This window comes from Spinacia oleracea, chromosome 4 (genome assembly GCF_020520425.1).
Source record: "Spinacia oleracea cultivar Varoflay chromosome 4, BTI_SOV_V1, whole genome shotgun sequence".
NCBI classification, from domain to species: domain Eukaryota; kingdom Viridiplantae; phylum Streptophyta; class Magnoliopsida; order Caryophyllales; family Amaranthaceae; genus Spinacia; species Spinacia oleracea.
The window spans coordinates 188,228,307-188,249,378 of record NC_079490.1 but is presented as its reverse complement, the minus strand read 5'-3'; the positions used below and the strand labels follow the sequence as shown (position 1 = coordinate 188,249,378).

The 21,072-nt window shown below is 39.4% G+C and overlaps 1 protein-coding gene across 1 annotated transcript; it reads left to right on the top strand.

Annotated features, from left to right (window-relative positions):
• The first annotated feature begins 1,823 nt into the window (after nt 1-1,823).
• Nucleotides 1,824-19,545, top strand: LOC110782755 (E3 ubiquitin-protein ligase UPL1). Its single transcript, XM_021986990.2, has 16 exons — nt 1,824-2,217; nt 4,843-4,938; nt 5,024-5,230; nt 5,345-13,309; nt 13,393-13,710; nt 14,039-14,240; nt 14,311-14,597; nt 14,682-14,968; nt 15,292-16,432; nt 16,602-16,748; nt 16,862-16,942; nt 17,430-17,655; nt 17,744-17,883; nt 18,350-18,456; nt 18,541-18,710; nt 19,117-19,545. Exons 1-15 carry the CDS (start codon nt 2,185-2,187, stop codon nt 18,641-18,643), a joined length of 11,340 nt encoding a protein of 3,779 aa, XP_021842682.2. The 5' UTR covers nt 1,824-2,184; the 3' UTR covers nt 18,644-18,710; nt 19,117-19,545.
• Nucleotides 19,546-21,072: the final 1,527 nt, after the last annotated feature.

Genomic DNA, 21,072 nt, shown 5'->3' with positions numbered 1-21,072 from the left:
GGAAAAGTAAGATGAATGTGAGTGAAAATCGTAAATGTTGTGGGATAAGAGGGGTGAGGTAATAATTTTTCATGTCCAAATATAGTATAAAACGCATTGTAAAAACATTTAAACAAACTAAAAAAGAAAATATAAAGATCATTCTGAAACGGGTGTAGTATTTATTACGGAGTATGAAATATTTTTTTATCTAATTACACATGATTGAAACATTATTGACCTATAACGTACACGTGATTTAAAATAAAAGATTGTATTGAAAATTTTAAGACAATACGTGGTTGAACTCTATTGAACCTTGTTGTACTAGGTTTGATGATTAAAAAACTAACAGACATTATTCGAACTTATCGCCATCAAAATGTTTTGGCTTTTTTATGTGGATTAACTCGTTTAGGTTGAGGAACAACTCGTGGCCGGCCTAACCAATCGTTATGATTCACATTGGTAATTTGAATGATCATTTGTATTTCACGTTGACATACTTATCACATATTTCGAATTAGCTAGTTTTTCAATCATCAAAACTAAAACGATAAGGTTTGATAGAGTTCAATCACGTATGGTCCAATAATTTCAAAACAATCTATTATTTTCAATTACGTGTTATTATGTTATTTTGTATAACATAACTTCTTTTTTTTTTCTTCTGTGTGTGTTTTTTTTGGTTGGGTGAAGGCGTATAATAGGCGTATAATACACTATTGTAAAATTTTGCTTTTTTTCATACAATATTAAAATAATCGTGTTACTTTATTTTAGTCTATTAATAAGTCGTAGAACTTTATAGTGTACTTTTTTTTTTGCTAAAAGTGTACTGTTACTTTGAGGTCGATGATGGCTAATTTTTTTAGATAAATTTTGTAATTAGTTTTTTTCTTGCCTATTGTTTGTGATGATTAGTTGTAATAACCCGATTTTAATTTTTATATGTATACTCCTGCACGCATCGCGTGCATATAAGACTAGTAGTATAGATTCGAGCTTGGGTGTTTTAACATTTCGTCAAAGTGACTTGTAAAATCACGTAAAATTCAACATTCAGAAACTTTTCAAATCCGGCCTCAAAATTAAGTTCCTACAACAGTACTTAACTTTGGTTAAATATTTCTCACTTTGCATAAGAATTATGTAGTATTAATTATATAATAACTCCACTACAAGTACAATCCTACACACCCTGTACTACATATGATGTGTGGACCGCCACAAATATCGATCAAGGCCTAAAGCAATTTTAGTATAAGTAAAAATTTTATGAGATGTAAATGGCCAGTTTTAAAAGGACGCAAGTTGAAACGGTACAGATAAACATGTAAGAGTTGAAACAATTCAGATTGAACAAATTTCCTAGGGTTGAAACGGACCGAATCTCTATCGAGGTTCAGTTCGGTTTGGCTATAATAGGATTATCGCATGTCGCTTTTTATGGGGTATAAGTCTTATGCGGGCCAATTTATTCGTATTGGTTTGGTTTCAGTTAGTATAATCAACCCGTGTCAGTTTTCGGTTGCCAACTAACGGGTTCTAAATAATTCGTTCACATTAATCGGATAAATATTGCAATTTCAACGTTTCGGGTTAAAAACTGATAACTTTAACGTTAAAGGTTTAAAGTCAAGCATACTCCACGTTAAGTATAGTTTATGGATTCACCGCTCGGTACCGAACGAGACCTTAAGTTTTCCTAGTACGAGTAAAAAAGTATTGAAAAATATGATCTCCTACAGTCGGGTATGACGTATCTCTCTCACAGTATGCTGAAGTGAAGCCAATCTCACACAGTCACACGTATATATAGGCAAGTTTAGCAAACTTACTAGGGAATCCTAATTTTCTCTCTCTAAACTCTCAATTTTGCGATCTCATCTTTTCCCGAAAACCTTACCCGAAAACCCTAGACCTTATGATCGCAATATCATCAATTCATAAAACAAAATCAAATTATCTCATCTCTTTCCTAAAACATTGATGATTTCAGATTAACTTCTCAATTCATATGATCTGATATCTTTTCTGCTAATTTTTATAATTCGTACACAATCCACAACAGTTGGAATTGGAATTTTAATTGAATTTGAAAACTTCAATTCAGTCTTTGATTAGGGTTTCAGTTTCTGGAAAACGTTTCATCAGTTCTTACAATTAGGTTTGGTAAATGGTTAACTCGAAGTTCAATTCAATATGAAGCTCAAGAGGAGGAGGGCTTCTGAAGTGGTTAGTCATACTATTTTTTTAATAAAATGTTGCATTTTCTTGTTTTAATTGATGGTTCAATGTTATCGCGCTCTAGTGTCTCTTGTTTCTGTAAATGTCTTTTTTCTTCATGCAGTTAATTTTCAATTGCATTTTTTGCATCCTAATAGTATGCCGATTTCTTTTAAATATTTTTGAAATTGGAAAAAGAAAATATTTGTATAATACAAACTATAATTCTGGTGTGCTCTTATTGGTTGTTCATCTCTTGTTATTCGATTTCGACAATGGGGTGGGCAGTTGGTGATAAAAAGGGGAGGGCAGTGATTTTTGCGCTCTGTAGTCTCAAAGTCCCAATCAAGCATTGTATGGCCAGTGTCTCGGCAGTTGGTGCCATGTTACTTTTGGTTACAAAGTTTTAGGTATCTTGGATGCAAGAATTGTAAAATTTTAGGAAGTTAGAAGCACTTATGTATTACGACTAATCATGAATCACTACTGGTGGTATTTAGGGCAGGGTTCGACAGTGATCTGGGGTATTTTTAGTTCATTTTAAAGACACATAGGTGGTTTTCTTGTTATGGACTTGAAGACCCTGAAAGATGGATATTTGAGAGAGACGGATAGAGATGGGTGTCAATAGTTTTTAGCTTCATTTGTTATACATGCATTTGTTGGATTAAGTGTTTTTTGTGTCCGTTGTGTTCTCTGAGGCCTAAGACTTAATCACACTGCAGCAAAGCAGAAGACTCTAAGTAGCATGTTATGTTGAGTGCTCTAAATTAGAATGTAGCTCTACGAAGTGGTGAATGTCGTGATCTAGTTTATTCAAACAAAAAATTGCCATCGAACAATTTTCTGTGATTGACTGGATAATTATGATTCTGGGACATAGGTTGATTCTTAGATGAGATGCCCAATATCTTGTGTGATGCTTCCCATTGTTTTGTTTTTGATATCACATCTTTATTATTTATATGTTGTATCATATTTCCTTGAGAAATCGGATATGAATTGAGAAGTTCAATATTTTGAAATATTTTTGTTATATCCTCCTTGTGTATTGTCGTATAGATAGCATGGTACAACTGATCAATCCTTTTTTCATGTTTCCCTATGATGTTGTAACCCCTTAATTTCCCCATGTCACAATTCCACAATTGAAATACTTTATCTTTATTGACTGAGAAGGAATGATGCCATGATCCTTCTAGAGTACTCAAGAACTTCTCATTTGTAAATAATTTTTTAATTTTATTTTATGGAAGATCTTCGGGACACAGGTTTTTTCTCTGTTTTAACTGGTTTCTCGGGTCTGTGTTTATTTCAATGCCCTTAGACCCTGCCACTGCTTGATTTACTTTTGGGTTTTACGATTTAATTGTTTGTGGGGGTCTCCTTAACTGCCCCAAGTGTTTACTTACCCATTCTGAAGAAGATAAGTAGCTCAAACACTGCTGTTCCCTTTCTCTCTCTCTCTCTCTTTGTACCTGTAGGTTAGAGAACTCAAAAGCTGATGTGGTATGTCAAAGTTGTGTTGTTATAGATTAAAAAATAGGTTGGCTAGTTAGCAGCTTAGCACATTGTATTACACATCTATTAAGATGAATTTGCAAAGGAGATTAATCTTGTAGGGCTTGCACTGTGACAAGAAGATCAGAGTCAAGGATAAAGTCAAGCTGCGGCTAGTCGGAAAACCTGTATGCTAGTGGTGTTGGGATGTAGCTCTTACGACCTGTCTTTATGTTGTAGGCGTAGCTCAGATTGTCTCTACTCTACTTAGCTTGCTCGTATTCTAGATTTTGTCTTCGTCCAGTGGCGGACCCAGAAAATGTAGCTTATAGCTTCGCTGATTTTGAACGTCAGCAATTGATATATACAGAAAAAATAAAGTTCGCAACAATAGAACCCGAAAATTAAAGTTCTTAGTCCAAATTCTATTTAGTGCAATAATTTTTGTGGTCAATTACATTGAAAAGGAAAAGCAAATGCAATTGTAATATTTGAGTATCTTATTTTAAAAAAACAAGTGGTACTTACCGTATATGATGGTAGAATTTTTTTTTTGTTCAAATTGAGTAATAACATTGCAAGGCGCGGTTAGGCAGCATAATGACTTGGAAAAGGATAAAAGAAAAAGCAACTAGACGAGAAAGAAAATAGGTGAAAACAATGTCTGAATTGGTCACTCGCGAGATTTGAATGCGGAACTATCTGGTCATAATGTCATATGCTCAAATCTGCAAGTGAGGATGTCGACACGCAATTTCAACTGATTTACCATTACTCTATTGTAATATGCATGCACATAAGTCTTCATATCCTTATTTTAATAAACCTTTGTTAACTTTGGTTTACCAAAATCCATTATGGGTTCAGTTGAACCCACTGAGCACATACTTGATTTGCTACTGCTTGCTCTAATTGCACACTTTCATTTAAGTAGGCAGTTAGGCGCTGGACTAAACGTAGACGGTTTGACCCCTTGTCTACCTCGTTCTGTTAAAAATGAATTGGAGGAAATGCACGTGTGAAATTTAGTAGTTTCTTTTCCAGAGTAATGGAAATGATCAATTTTGTATTTCAAATGATTTATTTATTTATGATTTTAACTTCTGCTTTCTGTGCACACTGTACCAAATGCAGCCTCCAAAGATCAGGTTGTTCATTAATAGTGTTACGTCGACTCCCCTTGAGAATATACAGGAGCCCCTTAAAAGTTTTGTATGGGACTTTGACAAGGTGTGTTTTTGAAGTCTTTACCCAATGATTTTACCTGCTCTTTTATGTCTTTATCTGACGTTTTTTTTTTTTTTTTTTGCTTCAGGGGGATTTCCACCACTGGGTGGATCTTTTTAATCATTTTGACTCGTATTTTGAGAAGCACATAAAACCTAGGAAAGATTTACGCCTTGAGGATGATTTTTTGGACTGTGATCCTCCATTCCCAAGAGAAGCTGTTCTTCAGATACTCTGTGTTATGAGGATCATTTTGGAGAATTGCACAAACAAGCATTTTTTGAGTTGTTATGAGGTAATTGTTACTCCTTGCAGTTTATACTTTGTCTACTGTGCTTTCTGTATTTATGAACTTATCTTAGAAGTGATGTATGATGTATTACTTAATGGTTCTCTGTTAACATACCAGCATCTATCATCTTTGATGGCTTCTGCTGATGCCGATGTTGTTGAAGCTAGCCTGCAGACTCTGGCTACGTTTTTGAAAAAGACAGTAGGGAAGTATTCAATTAGAGATGCTTCTCTGACTTCTAGGTTGCTTGCTTTTGCTCAAGGCTGGGGTTGTAAGGAAGAAGGACTTGGGCTAACTGCATGTGCGTTGGAAAATGGATGTGATACTGTTGCATATGAGTTAGGGCGTACCCTTCATTTTGAATTCTATAGAGTGAACGTATCATCTACAGAAGCTGCAGGAGGGCTTCAAACTATTCATCTGTCCGATGTTCATTATCGCAAAGAAAGTGATCTTGAGCTTTTGAACATGCTTGTCAAAGAATATGGAGTTCCTCCCAACTTAAGATTTTCTTTGTTTAGTAGACTGCGGTTTGCAAGGGCCTTTGGGTCTTTAGCTTCACGTCAGCAGTATACATGCATTCGGTTGTATGCTTTTATGGTTCTCGTTCAAGCAAGCAGTGATGCTGATGATTTGGTATCCTTCTTTAACACTGAACCTGAATTCACCAATGAGTTGGTCTCATTATTAAGTTTTGAGGATTCAATTCCAGAGAAAATCCGAATATTGAGTCTGCGTGCTTTAGTTGCTCTTTCTCAAGATAGGTCCCGCCAGCTCCCTGCCGTTCTTGCTTCCGTGACCTCTGGTGGACAGCGTGGAATTCTTTCCAGTCTCATGCAGAAGGCAATTGACTCAGTCTCCAATGGTTCTTCGAAGTGGTCTGTTGTTTTTGCGGAGGCTCTCTTGTCACTTGTCACTGCTTTAATCTCCTCTCCATCTGGTTGTTCTGCAATGCGTGAAGCTGGATTTATACCAACTCTTTTGCCTCTTCTTAAGGATACAAATCCTCAACACCTGCATTTAGTTGGTACTGCTGTGCATGTTCTTGAGGGTTTCATGGATTATAGTAATCCAGCTGCAGCATTGTTTAGAGACTTGGGGGGCTTAGATGAAACTATTAATCGCCTAAAGGTGGAGGTATCTGCTATAGAGGATGGTTTGCAGCAACCATATTCTGACTATAGCAGGACGGGTACTGAGGTTACCTTGGGTGCATCAGCTGTCCTAGATGACATTCAACCCCTTTATTCAGAGTCCTTGCTTGCTTATCATAGACGTCTGCTACTAAAAGCTTTGCTTCGTGCTATTAATCTCGGAACTTATGCTCCTGGGAGCACTGGTCGTATATATGGTTCTGAGGAGAGCCTGTTACCCCAATGCTTGTGCATTATATTTCGAAGAGCAAAGGATTTTGGTGGTGGGGTGTTCTCACTTGCTGCCACTGTTATGAGTGATCTTATTCAGAAGGATCCTACATGCTTTGCTGCTTTAGATGCTGCTGGTCTACCATCTGCCTTCATGGATGCTATAATGGATGGTGTACTTAGCTCTGCAGATGTCCTAACATGTTTACCTCAGTCCCTTAATGCCTTATGCCTTAACAACAATGGTCTTCAGGCTGTGAAAGATCGTAATGCGTTGAGTTGTTTTGTAAAAATATTTACTTCAAAAGCATATTTACGTGCCTTAGCTGGGGATGCTCCTGGGGCCTTGTCTAGTGGACTCGATGAACTTATGCGTCATGCTTCCACATTGCGTGGTCCTGGGGTTGATATGCTGATTGAGATTTTGAATACAATTTTAAAACTTGGGTCTGTGGATGAAGTTGATTCTTCGCCATCAGTTGATTCTATACCCTGCCCAGCTCCTGTTCCAATGGAGACTGATTCAGATATTAGGAGCTTATCTACACTTGATGAGAAGGAATTACCGACAGGAAGTACTGACCCAATTGATCTGTCATCTGATGCTACCTTAGGAAATGTGGAGTCATATCTTCCAGATTATGTTAGCAATGCTTGTCGACTTCTTGAGACTATTCTTCAGAATTCTGAAGCATGTCGCCTATTTGTTGAGAAGAGAGGGATTGAAGCTGTATTGCAGATGTTTTCATTGCCGTTATTGCCTGTTTCAGTTTCAGTTGGTCAGAGTGTTTCCGTTGCTTTTAAAAACTTTTCAGCACAGTATTCCGCTTCTCTGGCAAAGACTGTGTGTTCGTTCCTGAAGGAGCATTTGAATATAACAATTGAAGTACTGAACTCAATTGAAGGAACTCCTCTCGTTAATCTGGAACCTGCAAAACAGACCAAAGTCATGAGATGTCTTACAATTTTGGAAGGCATCTTATCCTTTTCCATTTCCATGTTAAAAGGTACTACGACAGTTGTATCAGAGCTGGGCGCTGGAGATGCTGATGTGTTGAAAGATATTGGCAGGGTGTATAGGGAAGTGCTCTGGCAGATCTCTTTGTCCTGCGATACTAAGGTTGAACCGAAACAAAGTGTTGAAGTAGAAACCGAAAATGCTGATGCAGCTTCGTCCACTGCAACTGGGAGAGAAAGTGACGATGACACAGGCATTCCAATTGTCAGATATATGAACCCTGTTAGTATAAGGAGTGGTTCTCAATCTCAATGGGCCAGAGAGCGCGATTTTCTGTCGGTTATTCGTTCAGGTGAGGGATTAAGTCGTCGTAATCGACATGGATTGACACGTATAAGAGGTGGGAGGACTGGCCGCCATCTAGATTCTTTTAACACGGATTCAGAAGTTCCAGCAAATGTGCTTGAGCCTTCCTCCTCACTGGAACACAAAAAGAAAAGCCCAGATATTCTTGCATCCGACATCCTTGCTAAGCTTTCTGGTACCATGCGCTCATTCTACACTGCACTCTTAAAGGGCCTAAGTTCACCAAATCGCCGCAGAGCTGAGTCAGGGTTGATGAGTTCTGTTGCAAAGAATATTGGGACCGTTCTTTCCAAAAATTTTCTGGAGGCCCTTAATTTCTCTGGGTATTCTAATCCGGCAGGGCTTGATATGTCATTGTCAGTAAAATGTCGTTATCTTGGAAAAGTTGTACATGATATGGCAGCTCTTACATTTGACAGCAGGCGTCGGATTTGTTACACAGCGATGGTGAATAATTTCTATGTTAGTGGTGCCTTTAAGGAACTCCTGACCACTTTTGAAGCCACCAGTCAATTATTATGGTCACTACCTCCCTCAATTCCTATGTCTGGTATCGACTCAGGGAAGGCCAGTGAAGGAAGCAAATTGGAGCATAACTCTTGGTTGCTTGATACGTTGCAGTGTTATTGTCGCCTGCTGGAGTACTTTGTGAATTCTTCTCTACTTCTCTCTCCAACTTCTCCATCCCAGGCTCAGCTGCTTGTTCAGCCTGTTGCCGTTGGCCTGTCAATAGGATTGTTTCCTGTTCCAAGAGATCCAGAAGCATTTGTCCGCATGCTCCAGTCTCAGGTTCTTGATGTGATACTTCCTGTGTGGAACCACCCCATGTTTCCTCATTGCAGTGCTGCTTTTACTACTTCTGTTCTTTCACTTGTTTCACACATATATTCTGGGGTTGGAGAAACAAAACGTAATCGCAGCGGTGTGACGGGGAGTTCAAGTCAGCGTGTAGCTCCGCCACCCGATGAAGCTACTATCTCTACCATTGTTGAGATGGGGTTCTCAAGGGCAAGAGCCGAGGAGGCTCTGAGACGAGTGGAGAGTAATAGTGTGGAGATGGCCATGGATTGGTTGTGCACCCATGCTGAAGATCCTGTGCATGAGGATGATGAACTGGCACAGGCTCTTGCATTGTCATTAGGGAGTTCAACAGAAACGTCTAAGGCTGATAACAATGACAAGTCAGTTGATACCCTGGCCGAGGAGGGACAGATGAAGGCCCCACCTGTTGATGATATACTTGGAGCATCAATGAAGTTGTTTCAAAGTGGAGACTCTTTGGCGTTTCCCTTGACTGATTTGCTTGCAACACTTTGCAATCGAAACAAGGGTGAAGACCGTCTTAAAGTTGCATCTTATCTAATACAACAGCTGAAGCTTTGTTCTTCTGATTTGTCAAATGATGCTAGTGCTGTGTCGTCTATATCACACATTTTAGCATTGCTTCTATCTGAAGATACAGATGCTAGGGAAATTGCTGCTCAGAATGGTATTGTCCCAGTTGCTATTGACATCTTGAAGAATTTAAGGGGCAATCAGCTTGGAAAGGATGTTTTGACCACAAAAAGCACTAGTGCTTTGCTGCTTATATTGGATAATTTGTTGCAATCAAAACCCAAAATTTCCTCTGCTCATGCAGGGGTAGCTTCAGCTGATGCACTTCCTGATTCAGCTGGAGAGCATGTCTCGGTAGCAGCTTCAGTACCTGACATTGAGAAAAAGGTTATATCAGATGCTTGTGAGGAGTCTTTCTTTGCTTTTGAGAAAATATTTGGAAAGTCGACTGGTTATCTTTCGATGGAAGAGTGTCATGCTGTACTTGAGATTGCATGTGATATGCTAAAACAGCAGGTTCCGGCAGTAATCATGCAGGCAGTGTTACAACTTTGCGCTCGCTTAACTAAAACACATGCGTTGGCCTTGCAATATCTTGAAAATGGAGGCATGGCTGCTCTGTTCGATCTGCCGAGAAGTTGTTTCTTTGCTGGTTATGACACTCTGGCATCTGCAATTATCAGGCATTTGCTTGAAGATCCTCAAACTCTGCAAACTGCCATGGAATTGGAGATTCGGCAAACACTGATTGGAGGTCGTCATTCTGGACGTGTTCCTACTCGAATATTTTTGACATCAATGGTACCTGTCATCTCTAGAGATCCTGTAATATTTACAAAGGCTGCTGCAGCAGTTTGTCAATTAGAGTCATCTGCTGGGAGAACTGTTGTTGTTTTTTCAAAGGAAAAAGAGAAGGAAAAGGACAGATTTAAAGTAACTGGTGCTGAGGCTGCATTACCTTCCAGTGAGCCTGTTCGAATACCTGAAATGAAGGTCCAGGATGGGCCAGGAAAAGGTTCAAAAGGTCACAAAAAGATCCCTGCTAATCTTGCTCAAGTAATAGATCAGCTTCTTGAGATAATTTTGCAATTCCCTTGTTCAAACAGCCAGGAAGATTGTTCAAGCTACCAAGCAGCCATGGAGGTAGATGAACCTATTACAAATGTGAAAGGTAAATCAAAGATTGATGAGGTCGCTAAGGGGGATTCCGTTGTCCTACCTGAAAGATCAGCAGCTCTTGCTAAGGTTATTTTTGTCTTGAAATTGTTGAGCGACATTCTTCTGATGTATGTTCATGCAATAAGTGTTGTATTAAGACGGGATTCAGAAATTTGTCAGCTGCGGGTTTCTTCTCAGCTTGATTCTCCTGGACAGGGTGGCGTGGTACACCATGTGTTACACAAGCTTCTTCCTCTCTCTTCTGATAAGTCTAGTAAACCTGGTGATTTAAGGGAGAAATTATCTGAAAAGGCTTCATGGTTTCTGGTAGTCTTGTGTGGACGTTCTAGTGAAGGGCGCAGACGAGTCATTAGTGAGCTCGTTAAGGCCTTGTTGTTGTACTCTAACTTGGGTAGCAACTCTCTTCAAAGCAGTTTGTTGCCAGATAGAAAAGTTCTAGCATTTGTGGAGTTGGTCTATTCTGTCTTGTCCAAAAATACTTCCTCAAGTAGCTTATCTGTCTCTGGCTATTCGCCTGACATTGCACGAGGCATGATAGATGGAGGAGTTGTGCCGTGTTTGTCCAGTATTCTTCAGGCTATTGATTTGGACCATCCAGATGCTTCTAAAGTTGCAAATTTCATTCTGAAGGCTTTGGAAAGCTTAACTCGGGCCGCTAATGCAAGTGAGCAACCACATAAATCTGATGTCCAGAACAAAAAGAAGTCTAATGGTTCTCAAGGGAGATCTGATGATCAGACGACTAATGCATCAGCCAACGTCAACACTCAGCATAATGAAAACCAAAGCAGTGAGCAGGAAGCCAGGGATGCACAGGTTGATGGACCCAACCCTCATGAAGGTGCTGGGTGTACAGAAAATAATCATGGTACTGACGTGGCTAGGTCAGATAATCAAGATATGAGGGCTGAGGGGGAAGGGATGCAAGTAACAGATGCAGCTGTGGAGCTTGCAATGGAGTTTACAGGTGATGAGATGGAAGAAGGTGATCTAATGCACGATGGTAACCGAATTGGTATGGAATTCCATATTGAACATCGAGCTGATGACGGTGCTGGTGACGAAGATGATGACATGGGGGGTGAAGGTGAGGAGGAAGATGAGGAGGAGGATGATGGTGAGGACGAAGATGAGGATATTGCTGAAGATGGAACTGCTCTAATGTCTCTTGCAGATACTGATGTGGATGATCATGATGATGCAGGATTTGGAGATGAGTACCATGATGAAATGATTGATGATGAGGAGGATGATTATCATGAAAACCGGGTCATAGAGGTAAGGTGGAGGGAGGCCTTGGATGGATTTCATCATCTGCAGGTTGCCCAGTCTGGAAGTGGTCTCATTGATGTTCCTTCAGAACCCTTTGAAGGTGTGAATGTTGATGACCTTTTTGGGCTAAGAAGAACCTTAGGTTTTGAGAGACGTCGACAGACAACTAGGTCTTTTGATCGAAATAATACAGATGGGGGTCTCCAGCATCCTCTGCTCTCGAGGCCACCTCAATCAGGCGACGCTTCATTATGGTCATCAGGTGGCAATGTATCTAGGGATTCAGAATCTTCATCAGGAGCAGGAACTGATGTTTCTCAATTTTACATGTTTGATACTCCTCCTTTCCTTTATGATTTTGGACCAGCTAGCCTATTTGGTGACCGTTCAGGCGGAACAGCACCTCCACCATTGACTGATTACTCAGTTGGTATGGACTCATCACAATTAGCCGGGCGAAGGGGACCAGGTGATGGTCGATGGGCTGATGATGGTCAGCCGCAAGCTGGCAATCAAGCATCTGCCATCGCCCAGGCCGTGGAAGAAGTTTTTGTTTCTGTTTTACGTGGTGCTTCTTCGACCGAGACTCCAGTTGGAATGCAGTCCCAGAATACGAGTCAGCCCGAACAACAGCTTGGTGCTGGGGAAAAGAGTGATTCTCATGTAGAAATGGAGGGAGATCCCTCACACGGGGTCCATGGACATAGTGAGGTACAAATTGAAAATAGTGAAAGTGAACCTCTGCAAACAAATCAACAGGACATTGTTTCAGTTCAAGGTAACATCAATTCACAGGCTGTGGCAGAGGAAGGAGCAGCCCATGAAAGTGAAATCTTATCTAGTAACCCAGCACTTCATAGCATGGAATTTGAGAATGAAAATGATCCTTCTAATGATTTGACGAGGACAGATCTACAGCCTTCCCTGTCAGTAGACCCTGTACAGCACGGAGCAGATTTAGGAGAGCTAGATAATCTACGTGATGATCAAATGCAGGTTGGTCTGACAGATGTATCTTCCGGAACTGGCCAAATTAATAATGATGTGAACAATCCTGAACAAGCGATGTTTGATCAAGTCGAGCACCCTTCAGTCGGGGCTAGCCCTGATACTGAGATGAATGGGGCAGGTGATGAGCCAGTCCAAACCAATCAGCTCCTCCCTGCTTCTGAGATTAATGAGATTAATGGGGAAGATGATGAGCCAGTTCAAACCAATCAGCTCCCACTTGCTTCTGGGAGTAGTGAGCCAGTATCTATTCAGAATGTTTTGGGGAATGTTTCAATGGAATCTGACCATGTAGGAGCTAATGTTGAGCCCGCTGGCACAAATGCAATTGATCCAACCTTCTTGGAGGCTCTCCCAGAAGACTTACGAGCTGAAGTATTAGCTTCTCAGCAATCGCAGTCAGCTCAACCCCCTACATATACTCCACCTTCAGTAGAAGACATTGATCCCGAGTTTCTTGCTGCACTGCCTCCTGATATCCAAGCTGAAGTTTTGGCCCAGCAACGAGTACAGAGGCTGGCTCAGCAGAGTGAAGGACAACCAGTTGACATGGATAATGCTTCTATAATTGCCACTCTTCCAGCTGATTTGCGTGAGGAGGTTTGCCACTTAACTTCCTGTAGAGTACTTGATTGGTATCCCTGTTATTGTATTTATGCATATATGTTTTACTTGTGATGCAGGTACTCTTGACATCATCTGAAGCAGTTTTATCAGCTTTGCCTTCTCCGTTACTCGCAGAAGCGCAGATGCTTAGGGATAGAGCAATGAGTCATTATCAGGCTCGCAGTCATTTTGGAAGCAGCCATAGACTAACTCAACGCAGGAATGGTCTGGGCTTTGATCGACAGTCTGTCATGGACCGGGGTGTTGGAGTAACCATTGGACGAAGAACAGGTGCTGCCCTTTTAGATGTCCTGAAAGTGAAAGAAGTTGAAGGTGAGCCCCTTCTGGATGGAAATGCGCTAAAGGCATTGATAAGGCTCTTACGCTTGGCACAGGTGAGGATCATGGTGTACTTATAACTGCTTCTGTTGCCAGGATAATGCAATCAACTGTGTGTCTGGATGTTTATTGAGTGTGCATGATTGATGAGGAAAAGCCTCTGCATCTGAAAGTTATCTAGGCTTGCTTTTTTTAGTAAACGAAGGCATCTTAATTCTATACTACAAATCTTATTTCTATATTACGATAACAGAATATTGAACCTTGCGTAGCTTATACTATGATGCATAAGATATCTACTTGTATTTTGATCTGAATGTCAATACTATGATTGCCTTTATTCACTTATCTTATCCTTTTGTTTTTCTTTTCTTTTCATGGTAGCCTCTTGGCAAAGGGCTTTTGCAGAGACTTTTGTTAAATCTGTGTGCTCATAGTGTCACCAGAGCAACTTTAGTTCGTCTTTTGCTCGAGATGATCAAGCCTGAGGCTGAAGGTACAGCTGGAAGTCTTTCAGCCATCAATCCCCAGAGGCTCTATGGTTGCCCCTCAAATGTGGTCTATGGTCATTCCCAGTTGTTAGAGGGTATGCACTTCCCTAGCATAGCCTGTGTGCTCTACATTTTTAGTGGTCTTCTAACAGAACCTTTTTGCAGGTCTTCCACCCTTGGTTTTGCGTCGTGTTCTTGAGATTTTAAATTATTTGGCCACCAATCATTCTGCTGTTGCAAACACATTGTTCTACTTTGAGCCATCACTTTTGCCCGAATCTTTCCAGAAGTATGCAGTAAACAAAAAGGGAAAGGGCAAAGAAAAAGTAGGGGAAGGTGGAGTGCCTCCAAACTCTGATCAGGAATACAAGGAAGGGGGTACTCCTTTAATATTGTTGTTGAAGCTTTTGAATCGCCCTCTTTTCCGTCGTAGCATTGCTCATGTTGAGCAGGTAGGTCTGATGATTTTTATTACAAGTATCCTTTTGGTAATGTATACTGAATACCGATAATCTTGTATCTTAATTGTTAAACAGGTTATGGGTCTGCTTCAAGTGGTGGTCTATACTGCAGCGTCAAGATTAGAGAGCCCGTCTCTCCCTGAGCAGGTCTTAGATGATTCTCAGAATCTGCCTAGTAAAGCTTCTGATGAGGTAGAAAGAGATGTTGCTTTGGTGGAAACAGAGACTAATAAACAGAATAAAGTTGAAAATGGGGAACCCTCTATATCTGATAGGAGTACAGGTCATAATATCCATGATGTCTTCACGCAGCTGCCAAAATCTGATTTGCGTTATCTCTCCCGTCTTCTTGGCTATGAGGGGTATGAATTGTGTGCATTTTTATTCAGACGTTGTTTTATGTTATTTCTTCCTCGTTATTATCAATATAAATGTTAGGTGTAATTCCTATTACCATGATCAATAGAGCCATTCTGATTCAACCTCTGCTGACTCACTCATTAACCTAGAAATATGAGGAATCAGTTCCGTCTTTTTTTGTTAGAGTAAGGCAATGCAATATAGGGTATTGTTATTCCATATCTATTGCTTCCCTCCACTTCTATCATGACTTGTATACCTCAGTTATGTAATTTTGTTGGCTTACTATCTTGAGTGATTGACATGTTTTACATCTAAATGGTAGGCTCTCAGACAAAGTGTACATGCTTGCTGGTGAGGTGCTAAAGAAGTTGGCTTCAGTGATTGCCTCTCACCGTAAGTTTTTCACGCAAGAGCTTTCAGATCTTGCGCAAGATTTGAGTAGTGCAGCTGTGTCTGAGCTTATAACCCTGAAGAACACGCGAATGATGGGTCTCAGTTCTGGTTCTATGTCTGGTGCTGCTATGCTTCGAGTATTGCAAGCACTTAGCTCACTAATTTCCCAGAGTGTTGATGGCACTAGTTGCAAAGAGAGTAACGAGGTGGAGGAGCAACCCATTTTGTTGAAGTTGAATTCTGCCCTGGAACCTTTGTGGCAGGAACTTAGCGACTGTATTAGCACAACCGAGTCAGCGTTGGGACAAAGCACTTTATCACCAATCATGGCTTCTATGAGTGTTGGAGATGGTGTTGGGGATGGTGTTGCTGGATTATCTCTCTCATCCCCCCCTCTTCCTCCTGGGACACAGAGACTCTTGCCATTCATTGAGTCTTTCTTTGTTCTGTGTGAAAAGCTGCAGTCAAGCAATACATTTGTTCACCAGGATCAAACAAATGCAACTGCTCAAGAAGTTAAAGAATCTGCTGATGCTTCTTCCTCAGCACCGACAAAGTGTGGTGGTGATTCTCAGAGAAGATTTGACAGTGCTGTCATATTTTCAAGGTTTGCTGACAAACACCGTCGACTTTTGAATGCATTTATCAGGCAGAATCCAGGGTTGCTGGAAAAGTCGCTATCTATGATGCTGAAAGCACCTCGTCTCATCGATTTTGATAACAAGAGGGCATACTTTCGTTCTAGAATCAGGCAACAGCATGAGCAACACCATGCTGGGCCACTCAGAATAAGTGTTCGCCGGGCATACGTTCTTGAAGACTCATATAATCAGCTGCGAATGAGATCGAATCAGGATCTGAAGGGGCGATTGAATGTTCAGTTTCAAGGTGAAGAGGGAATTGATGCTGGTGGCCTAACAAGAGAGTGGTACCAGTTATTGTCAAGGGTTATCTTTGATAAGGGTGCACTACTGTTCACCACCGTCGGAAATGATGCAACCTTCCAGCCAAACCCTAATTCTGTTTACCAGACTGAACATCTATCATACTTCAAATTTGTTGGCCGTGTGGTAATTTTTCCAACACAACTTGCAGTTCTTTTATTTTTATTTTTTATAATTGTTTATTCTTTAATTTGTCAGTCTTCAATATTTCATGCATTAAGTAACTGTAAAAGTAATATTGCATTGTCCAAATGGGTTTATACCTTGTTAAGTAACATCTCTTGATTATGTACAGGTTGCCAAGGCCTTATTCGATGGGCAACTTTTGGATGTGTACTTCACCCGTTCCTTCTACAAGCATATTTTGGGCGTGAAGGTCACCTATCACGACATTGAGGCTGTTGATCCAGATTATTATAAGAATTTGAAGTGGTTGCTGGAGGTAGTGTTTTCAATTTGTTCTGCCTTGCTTTTAAGCAGACATCATTATGGTCATTAACTTATTATATATGGTGGGAGTTTGCGTTTCTTATTTGTCTCTGATTGGTATTGCAGAATGATGTCAGTGATATTCTTGACCTTACTTTTAGCATGGATGCAGATGAGGAGAAACTTATTTTGTATGAGAAAACACAGGTACAGACTTGAATTTTCTTGTATGCTCCCAGTATAAATGGACTTTGGACTCGCATGCTCCGTTTGTTTCGACGGAAAACATTTGCTAGGGGAATGATTTTCCCATTTCCCGTTGTTTGTTATGCTATAAGGGGGTGGAAACCACTTCTCCCAAAGTGGAAACATTTTCCTGTTTGTGAGGAAGGAATGCCACCACATATTTCTCTCTAACCCCTTGCATCCCTTTTCTCTCCACCCTGTCCATCCATCCTCTCTTTTCCATTTCCTTTTTCTCTTTACTTTTTTTACAAAGGAAAACTATTTTACAATTGTGTTCTCCCTTGAAAATTGTTTCCGTTAAAACAAACGCAGCTGTAGTACTTCCTTCTTTGCTGTATCTAGAAACCTTTCCCCCCTCTACTTGTATGCTTTATATAGTCAAATTTAGTTTGATGTGCTTGAACTAATTTTTCCTTTTGATAATTATTTTTCTGTTGATTTGGATAAGGTCACTGATCATGAGCTTAAACCTGGAGGGAGAAACATAAGGGTTACAGAAGAAACAAAGCACGAGTATGTAGATCTTGTTGCTGACCATATTTTGACAAATGCAATCCGCCCTCAAATCAATTCATTTCTCGAAGGTTTTAATGAACTGGTGCCTCGGGAGCTAATTTCCATTTTCAATGATAAAGAGCTTGAACTCCTTATAAGTGGACTTCCAGAAATTGACTGTGAGTGAGCTTGTACATATATTTTCTGTTACACTCCTTACTGGCATTTTCCCCTTCTTGGATACTGAATTGTTCGTATGTTATCCAGTGGATGATTTGAAGGCCAACGCTGAATATACTGGCTACACAGTTGCTTCCAATGTCATTCAGTGGTTCTGGGAGGTTGCAAGTAGCTTCAGCAAGGAAGACATGGCAAGGTTGCTACAATTTGTCACTGGAACGTCAAAGGTACATGATTCTGTGAGCCATATTGCTCTTCCTCTCGTGAATTGTGGATCCATTATTGTTTAGGCAATTATATCAACAATTGAGTTCTACTTTCTTCGTATGATTTAAGGCAAACTGGCTAAGGATAATTGTTGTGTCATGGATTACTGATGTTTTACTCCTACATCCGCCGCATGATTTAATGAATTTGCTGTCAACCTGTCTTATTATCCAAATGACCCAATCTTTTTGCTTGAAATCTGCCCCTCCCCCTTCCTGTGATGTAAATAACTGGAATTATTCCTTTGACTTCAACCGGTACAATAATCTTCTGCAATTCTGATAAACTGGGTAGGTTAGTTGCAGCAAAATTTCATAATTTTCTCAAATTGTGCTCCCAGAGAGGGATATGACTTGTAGTTCTAAAAAACTAAAAGAAATAACCTGGTAAAGGTATTCATAAGCCCTTGGTTTTTTATGCCTGCAGGTACCGTTGGAGGGTTTTAAAGCATTGCAAGGTATCTCTGGTCCTCAAAGATTTCAGATACACAAAGCATATGGAGCTCCCGAGCGGCTTCCATCTGCTCATACATGGTGAGGATTTGGACTACTCGTGTCATATTAGGCAAAAAGACAATGCTATCAGCTTTCATTGACTGGTTTGTTATGCTGTTTTAGTTTCAATCAATTGGACCTTCCTGAATATTCTACCAAGGAACAGCTTCGAGAGAGGTTACTTCTTGCTATTCATGAAGCCAGTGAAGGCTTTGGCTTCGGCTGATCCTGGTTATTGCATCATACAGCCTGAAAAGAAGCACCTTCAAGTTCCCGTCAATAATTCTGTACATGTGAGTCCATATGCCCCAGAAATATTTTAGAAATGTTAGTTTTTTGTGCTTGGATCTTTTTATCATTTACTGTTTGTGCATCTTGTAATTTCTCAAATATCATACCAGTGGAGATCTTCCATCAAAATCTGTCTTCTATAGATCAGATCCAGCATTAAGCAAGCTCTTTAGTTGATAAAGATTACCATGGTTTATTTCCATTATTATTTTCCTGCCACCATCGAACAGTAATAGAAACTAAGAATTGAGTAATAGAGAAATTCAGGAAAAATGCTTTGTTGAGGCTGAGGCCTAGTTATGCCTTTAATTTTTTCAAACAAGAAGTTATTGACATCCATTGAAACTGACAATTGTAGTTCTCTGCTATCACCTGAAGAATAGCTTTTGCTTATGATTTTGGATGCAGAATTACCAGCAAATTGAAGGCTCGTAATCTGAAAGGCTGACCATTGACTTTTTTAGCTGATGATGGTTGGAGTTGAATGTTCGTTGGGGCTATCAGTCGAGAAATTTCTTGAGTTGTAGCCTTGCCAAGCAGTGGGTTGATCTTTGCCTCTGATACTTGGAGGTTGGAACTTGGAAGGGCCTGATTATACATATAACTAGCCTTTTGATTTTTATTTTTTTTGGAATAGCTGTTCATATCTGGTTTTTTGTTAACGTCTACAGTAGGCAGCTAGGCAAATTCTTCTGACCCCGCTGGTGATATCATTTAGAAAATGGTGTATATGGCCAATTGGCTATTTTAGTTCCAAATAAATCAGCTCTTGAAGAATTCTGTATAATATTACTTGCCACAGCTTAAATCTGTTTGCAGTTAATCTTTTTGACTTAAGCACCTGTACTAGTTCTTTGCTATGCAAAAGTGATAAGAGTCTTAGCTACTTACTACCCTGTCAAGGTCAGGATGAGTAAATTCATCAAACTTTTTTCTTTTGTCTTTTGGGCAAAGATAAAGCAACATCAGGGTAAAACTCCTTTTCTTGAGTTCTAGCCTTTTGAGTTAGTAATAGTATGCTTCTAGGACCTTAGAAATACAGAAATAATTAAGCAAGTTAACTAAAATAAGGATGGCATTCACTATGTTAATGCACCTTTATTTTGTCTAGTTGACCAGAACAATGGGATGTTATTTTTCTTCTGACTAGCCTCCAAAAATTCTTGGCATTTATCAAGTCAAAGTTTCTGCTTCTCTAGCAAAGCTCTCATGATAATCAATTCAGAACTTTTGAAGTTACAGTACAACTTTGTGTCATGCTTTTCGGTAGACCTGATTCACATCCTTGCAACACGTGCTTAAGCATAAGTGTATAAACAAACAATAAAATAAAAAAAGTACATAACCACCTTTCTATCAAAAAATTGACAGCAGAAAATCAATACTCCCTTCTTATTTAAACTAGTGCGCCATCCCCCAAGTTAGCAAAAAAAAAATAAAAAAAAATTGTGAATCTATTATTATCATAATATAATAATTACAATTTGAAAGTTACTATATTTGTATTCACAAACACTTGCTACATGTGAAATCGAAAAGTGTAATTAAATACATTCTTTATTTAATAGCCATTTTGAACGTTGTATTCCATATTAACCAAGCTACGAATTTTATCCTAACTTCAAACTTAACATATATGAAGTATCATTATTACCAAAAAATTTAATCAATAACTCATACATACATACAATAATCCAACAAATCTTGAGAAATACAGCAGAAAAACTGATTTCAACATAAACGAATTGCAACATTACGGAGAGAACAAAGATTTTGACAACAAAATAACATTCAACTTTTGCTGCTTGTTGCTTTTTTATCAGCAATGATCATGATCTTTATGGAAGTTCTTGTTGCAACACAAGTTTAATATAATTCAGTTAAAATCAAAATCAAAGACAACACATTTATAACTAATTTCATAGATACAACTATGAAAATTCAAATACTACAAGACGATGGAGCTTTTGCCAAATAATTTATCTCACCTCACAACTTATATATATTTTTTTATCTATAGCAACTTGTTTTCCTAGTGCTATAAAACCCACCAATGAAAAACCAATCCACAACTCACATAATCAGTCCCATTTTACAGTAGAACCTAAACTTTTCTATACATTGTCAGGAAAATACAGAAACATTTATACATTGCCAATGCCCAAAACAATTATATTCCAACAAAAATAAAGCCAAAAGTGAGAACTTGATACTTTTCTACGGAAAAATTGCACAAAGATGACAAACATCAAAGTAAATATCAATCAATTGCTTTTCATAAATGTAACTAATGGATTTGTGATGGTATTATAAACTGGAGTGTTTCTGCCAACCCCTTAACGACCCCTTTATGACCGACCTTGA

What these genes read in the sequence shown, in the direction of transcription:
- LOC110782755 (XM_021986990.2), top strand. Translation starts at nt 2,185, where the DNA reads ATGAAGCTCAAGAGGAGGAGGGCTTCTGAAGTG. An exon ending in TCATTCCCAGTTGTTAGAGG is followed by an intron (nt 14,241 to 14,310) that starts GTATGCACTTCC and finishes ACCTTTTTGCAG; the next exon opens with GTCTTCCACCCTTGGTTTTG. An exon ending in TGGACTTCCAGAAATTGACT is followed by an intron (nt 17,656 to 17,743) that starts GTGAGTGAGCTT and finishes TATGTTATCCAG; the next exon opens with TGGATGATTTGAAGGCCAAC.